Genomic DNA, 18,330 nt, shown 5'->3' on the forward strand with positions numbered 1-18,330 from the left:
GCCAGGACATGGAAGCAACGTAAGTGTCCACTGACAGATGAATGGATAAAGAAGATGTGGCACATATATACAATGGAATATTACTCAGCCATAAAAAAAAGGAAATTGAGTTATTTGTAGTGAGGTGGATGGACCTAGAGTGTGTCATACAGAGTGAAGTAAGTCAGAAAGAGAAAAACAAATACCGTATGCTAACACATATATATAGAATCTAAGGGGGGAAAAATGGTTCTGAAGAACCTAGGGGTAGGACAGGAATAAGGACGCAGATGTAGAGAATGGACTTGAGGACATGGGGAGGGGGAAGGGTAAGCTGGGACGAAGTGAGAGAGTGGCATGGACATATATACACTATCAAACGTAAAATCGATAGCTAGTGGGAAGCAGCCACGTAGCACAGGGAGAGCAGCTTGGTGCTTTGTGACCACCTAGAGGGGTGGGATAGGGAGGGTGGGAGGGAGACGCAAGAGGGAGGGGATATGGAGATATATGTATATGTATAGCTGATTCACTTTGTTATACAGCAGAAACCAACATAACATTGTAAAGCAATTATACTCCAATAAAGATGTTAAAAAAGAAATCCCCTTCCTCAGATTGGGGGGGGGGGGGGCTGAGAAGCAAAACCAAAAAAACTGCAAACTAGATACAAGATTAGAACACCTGGTTTATTGGGAAAAATTCGTAATGAAAACTGCAACTGCTTATTTTTACAACTTATAAGATAATAATTTGATACATAAAATGAATTGGTTTTCATTACATAAGTACAAATATTAAAAAAAAAATCCATGTGATATATCATATTTGCCATTCAGAGAAATCCCACATCCCTGAATTCTCCTGTTGCATGTTTTACCTCAGATATTTTTAATCTGTTTACCAAGGGAAACGAGGTTTTTAACCGTATTTGAGTTTTTGATTACAGCTGCAATCTATCAGAAGCTGTGTCTACACGATTAGAGCCTGGTCAAGCCTAAGGCGAAAAATTCAAGCCATTTCTTCTCTTTAGGCTGTTTTCACGTTACTTTGTGATGGGAATGGCCCTCTTAATGGTTTACTAAACAACCTAATCCCACCTAGAGGTTACGAAGAATTAGACCAATCCACCGTTTAATCCAGTCTACCCTAGTCTAGAACATATAGACACCAAACAGCGCAGAATTATTAGTAGCACTTTACCACACCCCAACCCTACAAACCACTTTAAAAGAGAAAATTTCATCTTAAGATTTCACTACTTAAGGAGGTCTTACTACTGCAACAGGCTTTGGCTATGAAAGAATACTTTCCTAGATGCCATATCAAGTTAACGGGAAGCTTAGCCCCAAATCAGTTATTCATGATGTTAATTAGAAATCCTCACAAATGATATGCATTTAGGAAATGATTTGGCTTCTTTAAATAGCTGAAGGTTTGAAAAAATATTTATTTTTTGCATTTCTTTTAGAATATTTGGTCACTGGCAATTTTTACCAATATCTTCCTCTTCTCCTTAGTCCTTAATAGACCCCGTTCATTCCATCTGGGAAAAACAGAAACCTGATCAGATTACTCAAATCTCTGAAGCCTTCTCATTTTTACCTTATAAATTACGTAAGTTTCCTTCTCATATTCTTTTACAAATGCAATATAAATGGTATGGCTAGATATAAGGAAACACTGGCATATTAGTAATTAGGTAATTAGTTAAAAGAAGTAAGTCTTGTTTAACTCTACAAATCACAGATAAAAGATGAATATGAAACTCTAAAACTATTTAAGAAATATCCTCTCCCAAAGTATTGTAGCATTTTGACTATAGTTTAATGATATGAACACTGCCCCAAACATAGGTTCAGAGTATTCCGGGGGAAACAGTTTCTTTCTCTGGAGTCCATCTCAGCAGCAGTGATGTTCTTCTGCTCATTCCTCACCTTAGGGAGATGTGTAGAAGTACCTCGGCTTGGCATTGCCCAGCAGGTCATCTACATAGTTGGGGAGGCAACAGAAGAAGAAGGCACAGCCAATCAGGATAATCGTGGCCGCCCACCCAAAGCCGTAGGCCCAGTTATAGATGTAGATGCCACCAGCGCTGTCAGCCAAGTTAAAGGTCTCGTTGTACTTCACAGGGTAAATTACCAGGGCGATGATCTGGAACACAGCTAAAAGGAAGGAAAAAAAAATACAAAGTATGAATGTATGAATGAATGAATGCATGGTAACAACAGATTATTTCCTCTTCCACAACATTTTTGCCTTAAAATAAGTATTAAATCCACCTAAATAATGCTGATAAAAGGGGCTGGGGGAGTCTAGTTAATCATAAGCCAAAAAAGATGACTGAATATTGTGTGTCAGAGATACCTGGCTGAGTAGAATACTGAGTATATGAAATACAGACAGAAAATTAGAGATTCATGTACCTATGTAAGCATTATACATACTAAAGTAAAACGTGCTGAATTGTGGTGTGCAACAGGAAGCAAGAGGGTAGAGGAGAGCCTACTTTTTCATCTTTGCTTTTCCTGTGCCAAACATAAGTTAATATTATCACTGTTAGCAAAATAAAACATATGTACATATACATATGTCTGTGTGTATGCACACACAGACACAGATAGAGGAATATTCATTCAATAAATAAATGACTAAATAAAACAATGAATCAATGATGCGAATGATCAATGGGAGAATCAGGAGAAAAGCCTGCAGAGGAAGGGGGAATCTGAAGAATAAATAGAAATGAAGAGATGGAGGAGAGGAAGAAGAGCATTCCAGCCTCTGGGGAAATAGAAGCAAAAGAGGGGAATAACCACAGTGCTTTAAAAAGTGAAAGAGGGGGCTTAGCTGGTGGCGCAGTGGTTGACAGTCCGCCTGCTGATGCAGGGGACACGGGTTCGTGCCCCGGTCCGAGAAGATCCCACATGCCGCGGAGCGGCTGGCCCGTGAGCCATGGCCGCTGAGCCTGCGCGTCCAGAGCCTGTGCTCCGCAACAGGAGAGGCCACAACAGTGAGAGGCCTGCGTACCGCAAAAAAAAAAAAAAAAACAAACAAGTGAAAGGGAAGATACGGGAAGGAAAACATATGTCAAAAAAATTTCTAAACTCTTTGATATGAGTCACATTGTTACAATTATTATTAATCATGTATTAACAATTTACATTGCTTAAAAATAAAAGGAATTTATTAAATCTACTTTGTAGTCTTTTTCAATGAACATGCATAATTCTATAAAGCTCTAATGAGTATGCACATGCTATGCTATGCTATGCAATTTTTACCTAGTATTTAGTATATGCATGTTATACCCATGACTTTGGGTATAAGCAGATTTTAGCTCTGTGACACTCAGACGCTACTCTTCACAAAGAGGGATCAGCTGGCTGAGCTCCCAGGAGTACGTCAGGGAGTGAACAGTCCTCGCCACCACCTTTCTTTCACCTTAATTTTTTTCTACTAGCTCCACAGATATACCCTTAACTAGTTTTCTTTTTTTTTTTTTAATTACTAGAAAGGCTGTAGATGTTTCCACATCTTGATTTGTTGCTTCTATTTCCCAACTTAAAATGTTCTTCTTTGGCAACTTATGAAAGGCAATCTTAGTGCAGATCTTAAATATTTCTCTGGTTCCTGTCTACTTTATTTATTTATTTTTAAATATTTATTTATTTATTTATTTTGGCTGCACCAGGTCTTAGTTGCGGCATGCAGGATCTTTTTTTGTTTTTTTTCAGTTGTGGCATGCAGACTCTTAGTTGTGGCATATGGTCTTCTTAGTTGCAACATGCGAACTCTTAGTTGCGGCACGCATGTGGGATCTAGTTCCCCCACCAAGGATCAAGCTCGGGCCCCCTGCACTGGGAGTTCAGAGTCTTACCCACTGGACCACGAGGGAAGTCCCACTTTCTGTCTAGTTTAAATAACAAACTCTCACTAGTTAAGTTTGTCATTTTCTGCAAATCATTGTGTATGACACAAAAGGAACACTTCTCTGCATTTTTCTCTAATATGCCTAGTGATAAATGTTAAACATTGTTATTTACCCATTTTGGTTCATCACATAAAGTTCTTGTAATGGTTTGGATCAATTTTTACAAAATCTAAATTGTATTGGTGTTCAGTTATTCTGATTTTAACCCAATAATATACATCACATTAAAAAGAACTTATGAAATATATCTTAAAAATCAAGTAGGGCTTATTCAGCATTATTACCACTAAAAATGTATTGAGATCTCTAGGCTTTTTATTTTTCTATTAAACATTTCCCATTCCACTTGTCCAACTTTGAAGAAGAGGAGAATTAAATTGTAAGATGAGAACACGGGGTTAAGCAGGACAGTTCAGCTGTTTATCTATCGAAACTCACCAGAACGAGTTTTTTTTACAATAACTCCTGCAAGCCTGTTAGCTAGAGATGGCGATTACTAGATCTTAATGTTTTAATGTTAAGGTGGACAGAAGAGTTTTACTATGATTTCTTTTAATTTTGGTAAAATATACTCAACATAATATTTATCATTTTAGCCATTTGCTAAGTGTTCGATTCAGTGGCATTCAATACATTCACAATGTTGTGTAATCATCACCACTATCCACACCTAAAACATTTTCAACATCCACAACATGTACCCGTTACCCCCTCCCCTCGGCTGCTGGTAACCTCCAATCGACTTTCTGTCTCTGTGAATTTGCCTATTCCAGGTACTTCATACAAGTGAAATCATAAAATATTCGTCCTTCTGTATCTACCTTATTTCTTTGAGCATAACGTTTTCAAGGTCCGTCCATGTTGTAGCTCACATCAAAATTTCATTCCTTTTTATGGTTGAATGATATTCCATTGTAGGTATAGACTACCTTTTGTTTATATATTTATCTGCTGCTGAACACTTGGGTTGTTTCCACCTTTTGGCTATTGTGAATAATGCTGCTATGAACATGGACGTACAAGTACCTATTCAAATCCCTGCTTTTGGTTCTTTTGGATATATACCTAGAAGTGGAATTGATGGGTCATAAAGGATTCTTCAATGAACGTTAATGTCATAGTGTTATTTCTAATGGTAATTTATATAGGCATCTACCTAGTCTTCTAAGACATGTGATAGGAAGCTACATCAAATTGTTTCTTTGATAAGGTCTTGTAAATTTGAACTACAAAACACCAAATAAAAGTGGAGGGGGGATTCAACAAGATTCTTCATATGTTTTGTGATTCCTAGCCATTTCTGATTCTAAAATATTATTCCAAAAGCAAAGTTTGAAACATGAGGAACACTCGAGTAAACTTTATTTTGAATCAAGAGACATGTTTAAATGTACAGGGGACGGTTAGACCTGCACTGGCTGGTTCTCGGAGGCTACCTCCTTCCTCCCAGCCAGGGCCTTTTTGCTCCTCACTTATCCTGCCCTAGATCCTGCCATCACCTTCTTTGTACTCAGGGAACCCTGCGCACAGCAGTCCCACTCAGGTTCAGGCTTGATCCTATGGACCCCTCTAGTTACAAGGCTTCTGACTTGTTTCCAAAACCATATGCTCACTTTGTATTTATACCCCAGGTCTGTGGTTGGACTTCGGCATTTGTTCCATGAGCCTAAGTTAGTAGCTTGAGAAATGGACTATGGCCGCCTCACTTTGCCCTTATCAGCATCCTCTTCTTCTTTCCCCTCCTCAGGAAATCCAGATTTGCATCTAAATCCAGCTCTGTGGCTGGGGTCCTGCTCCTTTGGCAGACTTCCCTACTGCCAGGTGCCCACCTAAAATTTCAAATAATTCTTGCCTCTAGATTCTTGCTAGTTCTGATATTCCCTTAATAAATGTTCTCTCCAAGCCCCACCCAGCTGCATAACTAAGTTTCCCATCCCCCGACCCTGGCTCTAAACTGCAAAGAGGCAATTCCAGATCTGGCCCCTCCCAGATCCCCCATCCCACTGCAGAAAACCCTTCTGTGACCCACCACATCCTAGGACTGCAGAACACCTTCAACAAGTGCAATGGTTCAGGGACATTCCAGTCCCCTCAGGCGTAGGGCTCATGGGAGGCCAGCCTGGGACCACTATGGAGACACTGCACTTCCAGCCCTGGTCCCTCGGGCAGGGGTGTCAAGGGCATGGGGTCATCTACGAGAGATACCAGCAGGTAGAGTGACAACCTTCCTCACTTGGATGGGGGACATGGAACGCTGTCTCAGGCAGAGGATAAAAGGGATCCAGCTCTTAAAATACATCTCTCCTCTGTTACTTCTGCCTTTGGTGACACATTTTCCGAGAACAGATCAGGAACTGTATTGTCAGAGATCTTCTTTGTGGCGTGGACATTATTATATTGATGTCCCCTGCAGAGAGGAAGAAAGGATTGCTGGCGCACAGTCTTACCAGCCAGGGCCAGGAGGCTTCCAATCATTCTCAGGAAGACAAGCATTTGGGATCCGCAGAGGGCAAAGAAAGAGAGGATGAAAGAGATCACCAGGATGATGAAGCCACAGAGGAGCATGGCGGCAGCTGCCTTTCCCCACGCTATAAGAAAGAAACAGCAATTAGTAAGACAGACAAGCCAAATTTAAAAGTTACTTATCAAAGCATCAATGGGGTTTTTTTTTTTCTTTCTACTAATTGTATTTGGGTGGAAGAACAGATTTTCTTTAGACAATACTTAAGCATCTCCATATTTTAAGGGAAGAATAGGCAATTCATAGGTAGGACATTAACATACTGATATGCAGTAATGCCTTATCCCCTCAGTTTTGGGGCAAATGTTTATACCTCCGAAATGAAAAGTAAACTACATCAAACTGTATCTCATTTAATAAACTGGCATATAAACAGGTATATTTAACAGAGTCGCTCAAGTTCTACTATAACATGACCACAATAAACAACATTTTTACTATGGAACAATCCAAATTACAATCTCTTGAGGAACTGTTTCAAATACCTTTAAAAGGATCTTTTTTCCATATTAAGGTTTGGTCCCATGCAAAAATAATTAGTGAAAACTCATAGTACGTATGACCAGACAGAGATATAAAATAAAACAATTTAATTGTAAAGTAGCTAGCTGTGCTTTTTATAACAAGTTTAGGTGCAAACAACATTTCTAAATTTTAACTTGTGAAGTATTCAGAATTTATTGCACAATAATTCTCAATTATTGACATGGGCCCTAAAAACAATAAGGATGAGGTGGAAATTGAGTTCTAGATTTGAAGATCTACATGGGCAGCTCTAGCCCTGGGTCATTCTGCTCTGCCCCTGTGGGAAGGGAAGAGTCATGACTCCCAAGCTAAGGATTCCAGCCAATCATTCTTATTGTTCAAACTGCACTGATTTGTAAAATCTCTTCCCACACAACCTTCTCTCTAGAGGTAGTAACTGACATGTAGGAAGTAATCGCTCTGTGCCAGGCACTGGGCTGAGAACCCGCCGTGCCTTAGCAACATGAATCCTCACAATAACTTTTTAAGGTTCACACTCTGTTATCATTTCTATTTTAGAAGTGAGATTATACTAAGCCTTGGAGAGTCCAGATAACCTGCCCAGAGCCACACAGCTGGCAGCCAAGTTTGATTTCCAGACTGTCTGAATCCAGAACAGGACTCTTTTTTCTTTTTTTTTTAAGATATAAGTTACATACTAGAAAATTCATCCATTTAAAGCGTACAATTCTGTAGTTTTCACTCCATTCACAGGGTTGTGCAACCATCACCGCTTTCAATTCCGAAATTTTCATCACCCCAAAGAGAAACCCCACGTCCGTTAGCAAAGCCCTTCTCCTCCCCGCTTCCTTCACCTTCTGATCTACTTTCTGTCTCTATAAATTTGCTTATAAACGGAATTATATACTATGTGGCCTTTGTGACTGTCTTACGCTTTCACTTAGCATAATGTCTTCAAGGTTCACCCATGTTGGAACAGCATGGATTAGGACTGCTTTTCTGTTTGTTTTTTGCTTTTTGTTTGTTTTTTTTTTGCGGTACGCGGGCCTCTCACTGTTGTGGCCTCTCCCGTTGCAGAGCACAGGCTCCGGACGCGCAGGCTCAGCGGCCATGGCTCACGGGCCCAGCCGTTCTGCGGCATGTGGGATCTTCCCGGATTGGGGCACGAACCCGTGTCCCCTGCATCGGCAGGCGGACTCTCAACCACCGCGCCACCAGGGAAGCCCTGCACTCCTTTTTATGACCAATAATTATTCTACTGTATGGACAGCCCACATTATGTTTACCCACTCATTCACTAATGGATGAACATGCACCCTTAACCTATTTTTCTTTATTGCATTTGAAAAGGAGAGCTGCGTGTACCTCGGCACTGGTTTTACTCCAGCTTTAACCGAGCTTGGCTGGCAAACAAATCCTGACTTAATTTGGGGTCATTGGACTGGTCAGTGTTAGACAAAGTTAAGGACTAGCAGAAAGAACAAGGGCTTGGGAGCCAGCTTGCCCTCGTGTATACCCTGCCTCTATTACCTATTAGCCACTGTCAGTCTGCTCCTCTGTTAACCAAGGCTAAAATGCCTTCTTTCAAGATTACGGTGAGGATGAGAGCTCTTGTGTGAAAAGTCATGGAGCTATTAATTCTCCAGCCCTCTCTGTTCAAAAATGTCCTCATGTATTCCGATGACTTTCTCCAGTACCTCAAGTTTTCACTTTATTCAACGTTCTCAAGGTTCTACACTGTCATATGAAGACTCTTCCTCAGTTCTCCACTGCATGTTTACATCTTCAACTGTTAGAGACAAACTTGGGCTGAGCTCCTCTGTTCCCTTCTCTAGCCTCCACACTCCCTCCAAATCTTCATCTAGATTCAGGGATGACTGGGGTATAATAGGTAATTAAGGAAACGACACATGCTCAATGTTTTTTACATGCTCAAATACCATGTTTTCACACAAATTACCCCTTAGTGGCACTGGTCAGGATGGCGTCATGACAGTACCTGAGTGGGCCTAGTTATATGTTTATAACTTTTATTACTTTCCTCCACGTCTTGCTCTCTTCCCGTGAGATCAGTAAGACCAAGGTAAAATAGAAATGTTTTATTTTAAAATAGACATGGATAAAGCCAAAATGTGAGATTAAGTCTCTTTTCTCACTTTTGCCTTGTCCTTCGAGTAAGGTAACTTTCCAGAGAAAACGGACCATGCTTTGGAAAGAACATTAATTAATCAGACCATCTCGAAGTCTAGCCCATAAAACACTGACTCAAAATCATCAGTGGTGCTTATAAAAAGTATGGATTCCGGGCTTCCCTGGTGGCGCAGTGGTTGAGAGTCCGCCTGCCGATGCAGGGGACACGGGTTTGTGCCCCGGTCCGGGAAGATCCCACGAGCCGCGGAGCGGCTGGGCCCGTGAGCTATGGCCGCTGAGCCTGCGCGTCCAGAGCCTGTGGTCCGCAAAGGGAGAGGCCACAACAGTGAGAGGCCCGCATACCGCAAAAAAAAAAAAAAAAAAAAAAGTATGGATTCCTACGCATCCCTCCAGACATACTGAATCAGAGTTGGAAAGGAATCTGCATTTTACTGGTATTTCTTACATTTATACTAAAGTTTGAGACCAACTAAGAGAGATGATTAATCTTCTTATAAAAATAGCTGGAGCATGTTAACTTTCAATATGTAACCCACTGTCAATTACAGTCTCATGTCTGTAGATTTTTGCATGGCTACTGCCAATCATTAAATTCAATTAAATAAAATCATTAAATTCCAATAAGCAGACACTGAGTTTTCCTTTTAAGGTGAGTTCACATGTTTGAAACTGTTCAATGAAAAGGCAACACAGCTATATAAGCCATACAGAGGAATGCAAACAGGAAGATCAGTTGTATAGCAGAATGTGAGTTTTCAATAAAAACAGGAGAAGCATCCTAACAGGGAACATATTTAGTAATCAAACTTTGACAATCACAGATTAAGGTTTTTAAAGTATAGCTAAATAAATTATGTATGATGTTACTATAAAGAGTAACATCAATCATTTTGCCTGTTTATTTGAGGAAGATTAATAGAAAGTTAGATTATTGCTATTACTGCTTCCGCTGACATTACCGCTGAGGTGTAATTTACATTTAGTTACAGGTACTTGAAAGGAATTAAATAAAAGAAATAGTAAGCCAATTCACCTAACCTAAAACCAACAGGTGAATGTAAATATGAACAGATCATTTTAAGAAATTTTCCTATGTTATGTTAAATCAACTCAATTAGCATCTTCCCTATTTAAAATGCTGAGTCTAAAGAAAATCAAAATGGAAAGTTAAGCAACAGTCTGTCTGGAGAAAGGCTGCCTTGGAAGTAGAACGTGTAAAACCTGCTCCTTGAGAGTGGAAACACCCACATTGATTCACTTAACTATCATTTAAGATGTGGCACATATATACAATGGAATATTACTCAGCCATAAAAAGAAACGAAATTGAGCTATTTGTAATGAGGTGGACAGACCTAGAGTCTGTCATACAGAGTGAAGAAAGTCAGAAAGAGAAAGACAAATACCATATGCTAACACATATATATGGAATTTAAGAAAAAAATAATGTCATGAAGAACCTAGGGGTAAGACAGGAATAAAGATACAGACCTACTAGAGAATGGACTTGAGGATATGGGGAGGGGGAGGGGTAAACTGTGACAAAGAGAGAGAGGGGCATGGACATATATACACTACCAAACGTAAGGTAGATAGCTAGTGGGAAGCGGCCGCATAGCACAGGGAGATCAACTTGGTGCTTTGTGACCGCCTGGTGCTTTGTGACTGCCTGGATAGGGAGGGTGGGAGGGAGGGAGACGCAAGAGGGAAGAGATATGGGAACATATGTATAACTGATTCACTTTGTTATAAAGCAGAAACTAACACACCATTGTAAAGCAATTATACTCCAATAAAGATGTAAAAGAAAATTACAATGAGGTATCAACTAAAAAAAAAAAAAAAAAAGATACAAATCTTGACATGGTTTTGAAGGTCCTGACTGATGGATAACAAGGAAGGCAATCTGCTGCCTCATGTCAATGACTATTTTGTTGTAAGATGATGAGATGGATCCTACCAGGTCTGAGCAGGGTCCTTCCAGCCCAATATTCTGCCTGAGAAGGGAACCAACAGCCATGTAGACTAACAACATGGCAATTCTCCGTGACATACATTTTGAAAACTTAAGATAAATCTGTAGGCTAAGTGCCTTTGGTCTCCCTTAATCACCCAGAATGAGTCTAATATCTATAAATTTACCCAACCCTTTGGGAACTATATATTTTTATATCATACCTTGGTCTAAATTGTACCCTATTTACCAGCCTCAATGGAAAAACATCAATTTGTAAAACTTATCTTGAAGCTACTTCTTTCATGATTCAGCATCAACAGATGGTCCTCAGGTCTTTGAAGACAGTCCATCTTCATCTATTCTGAAGACAAGTCTGTCCTTCATTAATATTTTATACACTAAATTTCTGCCTTTCCTAATCCGCATTTTAGTGGTATTTCTTACATCCATACTAAAATCTGAGAACAACTAAGATAGATGATTAATCTCCTTATAAAAACAGATTGCAGCACTGCCAAAAAGGAGCGTGTAACTTTCAGTATGTGACCTACGGTCAATTATAGTCTCATTTCTATAGATTTTTTTCATGGTTACTGCCAATCATTAAATTCAATTAAATACTATCATTAAATTCAAATAAGCAGAATGTGTGTGTGTGTGTGTGTGTGTGTGTGTGTGTGTGTGTAGGGGATTGGGGAAGGATTGTCATTGTCAATTATCTTTCTCTGAATTGAGACCACAAAAGCATGCTGCACTCCAGGTAAACAGAGTTTCTGCGCAGGAATGTTGTTTTTTGTTTTGTTTCCTTAAGGGAAGATAAATTTGGTGTTTCATATATATATATATAATTTATTCTGTCCTAAGTTTATTTTCTAAGTACCACTTGAAGAAATTTATGTTATCAAAGAAACCAGCAACATTATAAATCCACTTTTAGATAAGATTCACTAAAGATCCAGTTAGGCAATGAAGGGCCTATCAGATTTTGCTATTGCTTGCAAAGGTTCAACATTAAGTCAACAACATGGAAACCATTCACTGGTTACTAATGAAATTCTGAGTTTCTTCTAAAAAATGTTTTTAAGTTTTTTGTGTGAGGGATAATGCTATACGTTTTTCCAGAGATTATATACTAAAACATGATGTTACAAGGCAAATACAGCTGGGAAAAGACCAGTAAGATCGACTGAGAAGAAAAGAGCAATAAAAGTAAAAATAAATAAATACCTTGAATATCAAGCTAGAAAACGTCAATCAAAGTTAAGTTTATGAAAAGAAAAAAATAAATAAACTTTTATTTTAAGACAAGGCGAGCACTACTGCTATATCGTGGGTGACATTTTGGAGACTGTCATTACTTTTTCAACCCAAATTAGTATTTCTTTTAATGGATTTGCTGCATTCTTCAGTAGCTTTACATGTGGGCACCAAACATTGACCAAAACAGTCTGTGGCCTAGCCCCTTACTCAGTGCCCTGCAGATTCCAAATTGTCACCCAACTAGAGTAGAGGATGGTTCCTTTCCAGAACAAAGGATTCATCTATGAACAATACAGAAAGCCCTACCCATTAATACAAGATTTTGTCAGATTCCTTCCTATTGTTTCTATAAAGTTCTTTATTGTCATACACAAGCAGAACTGAAAACTGGACAAGACCATAATTGAAAAAATAAAAAAGATCCTATCTTGTGACCACCTAGAGGGGTGGGATAGGGAGAATGGGAGGGAGATGCAAGAGGGAGGAGATATGGGGCTATATGTATATGTATAGCTGATTCACTTTGTTATAAAGCAGAAACTAACACACCATTGTAAAGCAATTATACTCCAATAAAATATATATATATTATATATATATATATCTCCTCCAGGTTCAAAAAAAAAAGATGCTATCTACAAATAAATATAAACATGGGTAGATGATATATTCAAAAAGACTGTTGCATAGTCAATGAGGAGATCTGCAGTAATACAGGCCAGTGCTTCTGAAACTTAAAAGTGCTTACGAATCACCTGGGGACCTTGTTAAAATACAGATTCCGATTCAGTAGGTGGGGCCTGAGATGCTGAGTATCCAGTAACCTCCCAGATAATACTGATGCTGCTGGTCCCTAACACACGAGTAGCAAAAATCTGGAGGATGACTCAGGAAAGCCTCCAAAAAAATCGACACAGGAAGAACGATTCTGCAGGAGGTTTGGAAGGCAGGAAAGGAATGGCTTAAAGGAAGAATGATGCCGGGGTCTCTGGGGAGAAATTCCACAGTAGGTGTGAGATTCTTTACATGCTCTACATTTTCCCCTGAAACTGAGCCAGATGATAACCCTTTCCCATTGGTTTTTATGGAACTTTACCCCTTTATGGCCTTCTTTTAAAGTCTGAGTGGGGAAACCATCCTACACGGGAAGATGGGAAAATACAGGAAATTCTGTGTGAACTCAGACAAAATAACTAGCAGCAAATTTGGAATCTACCCTCAAATGTTTGAAAATCTGTCCGTTGGAAGAAGGCTGGAAAGAAGAATTTACAGAGAAGCACATTTCACCTCTTGTCGGTGTAAGAGAGGTACTTTTAAACAAATAGTATCGTGGAGAAAATTAAGTTGCTGAACAACGGGAAGAAGTTCAGATCAGCCATGGGCGATGCTGATAGGTGGGCTTTGGAGAAAGCTTGAGTAGGCGCACTATTCATCCCTCCTAGATCTAATAGTGTAGGAGTCTCTGGCCATTTACAAGGAGAAAAGACAAATCAGGAATTGAGGCTCTCTGGTAGTGCTAAGCGCAGCAAATGTGGAGTAAACTGGTCAAGATCACTGGTTCCTAGATGTCTAGATTTTATAAATCAACACATATATTTTTTTAATTATGAAAATCAATTGAGAGTGTCCAACTTTTGTTTTACTATGTACGAATGTGAACACATGCCCACAAAGATTAATCTATCTACTAATGCCTAATTTCATAAAATAAGAACATTTGAATACGTGACCCTGCCCCTCTGCAAAAAAGCCACAAGAACATAATCTCAAAATGAAATCCTTTAAGTTGAATTTAGGCTAATGTAAAACTATTAACTTCATACTTACTGATATTTTTCTCATTTCTCGTACATTTAAGAACCACAGGGCTAGATGATCTAAAAATATTTCCTGTATTAACCTGATTCTTTGACTTATCCAAGGCTGATTTCATGTAAAAAACATTCAATGTGGTATCTTTGGTAAAAAGGAGGCTCTGCACTTCTGAGTTCAGATCCAAGGCAAAGGCTCTCCAATGCTGCCACACTGACTCCCCGCCGTCATTCTTGGAGCGTAAATTCATCTCAGCTGTCCCTGTAATTTATGCGTAAACTTATCTTCATTAGTCTCTACCCTGACAAGTCAGAGCTTGCTTAGGACTTGAAATCTACATCTCTGATGCTGAAAATATCCTCCTGATGTACTCTTTCTTAAAACTGTAAAAGAAGGTGCCAGGAGTGCAAAAATACTATCTGTGAACATGGATTCAAATTTAATTTAGCATCTTCTTTTATTTATTTATTTTTGGCTGCGTTGGGTCTTCGTTGCTGTGCGCAGGCTTTCTCTCTAGTTGCAGTACGCAGGCTTCTCATTGCCGTGGCTTCTCTTGCTGTGGAGCACGGGCTCTAGGCACGCAGGCTTCTGTAGTTGTGGCCCACGGGCTTAGTTGCTCCGCAGCATGTGGGATCTTCCCGGACCAGGGCTCGAACCCGTGTCCCCTGCATTGGCAGGCGGATTCTTAACCACTGTGCCACCAGGGAAGTCCTAACTTTGCATTTTCTTTATACATGAAATTTGAATGATCATTTCAATGTTTAAATCTAGAGTTTTCTTTTCCAATTTTGAGGACTAGAAACCATGACTTTTTTAAAAATTCAAACAAGAATTTGTATTTATTTAGTTGTTACTATTATGTAAAAGAAAATATTCAGTGTTTAATTTGATTCATTGATGAGGAAAAATGAGGTGATATGGTAATCTGAAATTCTTTTAAAAAAGTTAATGACAGTGAAGAATATAACATTCTGCTTTTTACATAATTCTATGGAACTATTTACCTTTATTAAAAAAGTCTCTATTATTTTATTATTGCTGATACCTGCCAGCAAAATGAACATATTGTTACAAATGCCAGCAAATAAAAGAGATAGTGAAGCACTTTGTAATAAACAGGTATACTTTCTTAATACTGTAGTTTACAGTGGTACATCCCAAGGTCTATTTTCTAGCACATAGCAAGAATTTTTTAAAAAGTGATTATACACACTTAATTCTCAATATTGAGATATCATTTTAACCAGAGCCATCAACCTTATTCCTTGTTGTGTTTGTACATACGTGGGAGTGTGTGGAAACTGCTTACTGTATTTTAGATAAAATATGACCTCACGTGAACATATTGTTTTTGGCAAGGCCTAACTGCAGCTATCTGAAAATCTCAAAAGTTCAGAGACGCCTAGATAATCAACCTACGGGATAGGAATACACAATTTCTACACCTGTGAGGCAAAACTAGCCAACAGTCCATGGCAGGAGACAGAGTGGAAGTATAATAATCACTCCAACTCATCTTTGACTTCAATAGCCTGGGATGGACCTCTCCTGGTGAAATCATAGCTGTTTTCTTCTTCCCAAGGTCACCTAGTGACAGTGGGTGCCAGATTCATGATTTGATTCTAGGGTTTGAGCAAAAGCCACGTCTAACACATCCTTGGCACTTGACTATCTTTGCAAAGGTCACCAGAATAACCAAATTGGAATGTGAAAGCCACCGACCGCTTATGAAAATCATTCTAGCTGCATCACAGAGGCAGTACTAGATTCCTCAAGGCTCACTTGGAAAACCGAACTTTTCTAAAGACCAATTTCTATATCAAATTGAAACATCAACTGTACACTGACTGGATCTGTCTTTTCTCTACGATTAAAAAAAGTTAATGCTTTAGATGCCTGTCTAATTAAAAAATTAGAAAAATTAGAAAACAGAAACAAAACCTGCTTACTCCCTTCTATATCAAAGCACTCTATCAGCCTGAGGTTAGAAGAGCCACACCCTAGGAAGGTGAGTTCATCCTGCAAATCAAGAAAAATAAAAACTGCATTGTGTATTTTTCACAAGAGGGCTGTGGTCACAGCCAGAGCTGTGCAGGCCAGATCATGTCCCAGCAATAGTGCTGATCTAGGCTCTGCCTGCACCCTTCTCCCCGCGGCACAGTAACCTCCTTAATTCATATGCGCAGGATCGCTGAATATTCTTTGGGTCTGTATTAGTCTTTGCAGTGAGATACGATTATCAAAGTCTGTTTAAAAACACACCTGTTTTAAGCAAGTCTATTAAATCCCCTACAAGATACTGAACTCTGTTGCATTTTAACCAGAAGATAGAGACATATTATTTCAAAGAAATTAATTCCCTTCGAAAACCTAAAAGACTTGGGGTAATACAAACCCTGGCAGGTGTGCTCTTTGCGCTTTAAGAGAGGAAAAACACAGACTTTAAGGAAAGTAGGAATTCCATTTAGTCTTTACATTTTATTACCTGCTAAGGAGAACCATGCCTCCTTTGGGGAGTAAATTTTTGGGGAGAACTTCCAAATAATTCCACAGTAGATACGATAAAGCACCAAGCCCCTGATACAGGGTCCCAGAAATAAACAGAGTTTGGTTTGAAGCCCTGGGCCACTTTGGAGGTGCGGGGCAAGTCAAAGGTCCTAGCAGAGAATGGGGAAAAAAAGCAGGGTAGCCTTCTTTCTCAGTTTTAAACTATTAAACTCAGTTGGTAAGGCTCCATTCAGTAGTAGTTGACTTTAAGCTTCTGATTATTCTCATACTTAAACCCTCCTCTCCGGAACCCCTCACACAATGCTAATCACGATAGACCCCGGCTGTTCTTCCCATCTACGAGAAAGCAGGGGGTGGTACCGGCCCAGAGCAAGCTCCTCTCCAGTCCCGCATAATAGTAACAGGTAGTCCCTGAGGCTTCCTCCATGCTGGAAAAATAAAATACTCTATCTGCAGTATATTAAATTGTCAACTCTGCTTCATTTCGCTGGTGTAGAAGATGTGTTTGCTTTTTAGATTTCAAATCAGATTAAAATAAAGTTTTCTAAACAGCAATGCCAGGCCTAAGCCCAAAAGACACTCCCTCTAACAAGAATTAGCCTGCAGCATTAAACACTGCAGTATCTACTGAAATCTTCCCTGCTGAAACTTTGATTTAAAGGCCTTTTTTAAAGGAAGAAGAGCTGCTTTCACTTAGTTCAAGTTAAACGAATAATACAGCAACATTAGGGAAGGTACGCACTTTAAATACTTACATTTTAAAATATAAGCCATATTTCATATTTTAAGATATAAAATAGGTGGCGGAATGGGAAGAAATTTCAGTAGGTCTCCAAGAAAATATACTTTGTTCATTACATTTACTCATCAAACCCTTTTCAAATGGCTGAAATCATCTTTTGCTGTACCGACAGACCCTACGAATAAACGTAGCTTGAACTAGGGCCATTTTCTTCCAGTGTCGAGCCTGATTTTGGACACGGAAAGCTGCTACTGCTTTATTTTGCTCGGGTCGGATGTATGAACCTAGGCTCTAAAGAGAGATTTGTTGAATCACCCATTACCCCCGACCCTGTTCAGTCCCTTCTCGACCCTGTTTAGTCCATTCTCATAGGGCGACTTCCGCACTCCCAGGGCGCCGGCGCTCGCCCAGCAGCCGCCCGGAGGACTTCACGGAGGCGGCGGCACTCACCAAATATCATGAGGCTGTCGCATGTGCCGTTGGAGGTACACCGCGACCACAGCGAGGAGTACTCTTCGGTACCGCTCAACTGTAGCCATCCGTGGCCGGCCAACGCGATGATGTCGAAAATGATGGCGCTGAACAGGAGCAGGGGCAGGATCCACCTGCAGCGCTCGCAGGCCAGGCCGCAGGCCAGCATCTCGACGGCGGTGGTGGAGAGGAGAGGAGCGCGTGGGGCTCGGACGCCGGCGGAGAGTGACCCTAGAGAGCCGGCAGCGCGACAAAAGGGAGGAGGCCTCGGGGAGGCGGCTCCTGGAGGACGCGGCTCGGGGCAGGCCTCGGGGGCGAGGCGCCCGCCCCACCTAGATTCCGGTGACTCAGAGCGCACCGCCCTGACCTGCCCCGCTGGCCCAGGCGCGCGCGCGCGGGGGAGGAGGGGCCGGGCTCGGGTTACACTGGGTGTGAGTGAGCTTACTCTGCCCGGAGAGACCTGGAGCCGCGGGGTCCCACTGCCTCGTTTCCCTCTCACTTGGTCCTCT

The 18,330-nt window shown here is 40.3% G+C and overlaps 1 protein-coding gene across 1 annotated transcript; it reads right to left on the reverse strand.

Annotated features, from left to right (window-relative positions):
* Positions 1-653: 653 nt before the first annotated feature.
* On the reverse strand, positions 654-18,118 carry PERP (p53 apoptosis effector related to PMP22). The gene is made up of 3 exons (XM_079939464.1): positions 17,801-18,118; positions 6,361-6,501; positions 654-2,144 (listed from the first exon to the last, which is right to left on the reverse strand). The coding sequence occupies exons 1-3, from the start codon at positions 17,988-17,990 to the stop codon at positions 1,918-1,920; spliced, it is 558 nt and encodes a 185-aa protein (XP_079795590.1). The 5' UTR covers positions 17,991-18,118; the 3' UTR covers positions 654-1,917.
* Between the last annotated feature and the right edge of the window lie 212 nt (positions 18,119-18,330).

The sequence above is a fragment of the Stenella coeruleoalba genome (assembly GCF_951394435.1).
Source record: "Stenella coeruleoalba genome assembly, chromosome: 12".
In the NCBI taxonomy this organism is placed as follows: domain Eukaryota; kingdom Metazoa; phylum Chordata; class Mammalia; order Artiodactyla; family Delphinidae; genus Stenella; species Stenella coeruleoalba.

Coding starts and splice junctions, on each gene's coding strand:
- PERP (XM_079939464.1), bottom strand. CDS start 17,990: ATGCTGGCCTGCGGCCTGGCCTGCGAGCGCTGCAGGTGGATCCTGCCC. Junction 6,502..17,800: donor CGACAGCCTCATGATATTTG/GTGAGTGCCGCC, acceptor TCTTTCTTATAG/CGTGGGGAAAGGCAGCTGCC. Junction 2,145..6,360: donor AAGCCTCCTGGCCCTGGCTG/GTAAGACTGTGC, acceptor CCTTCCTTTTAG/CTGTGTTCCAGATCATCGCC.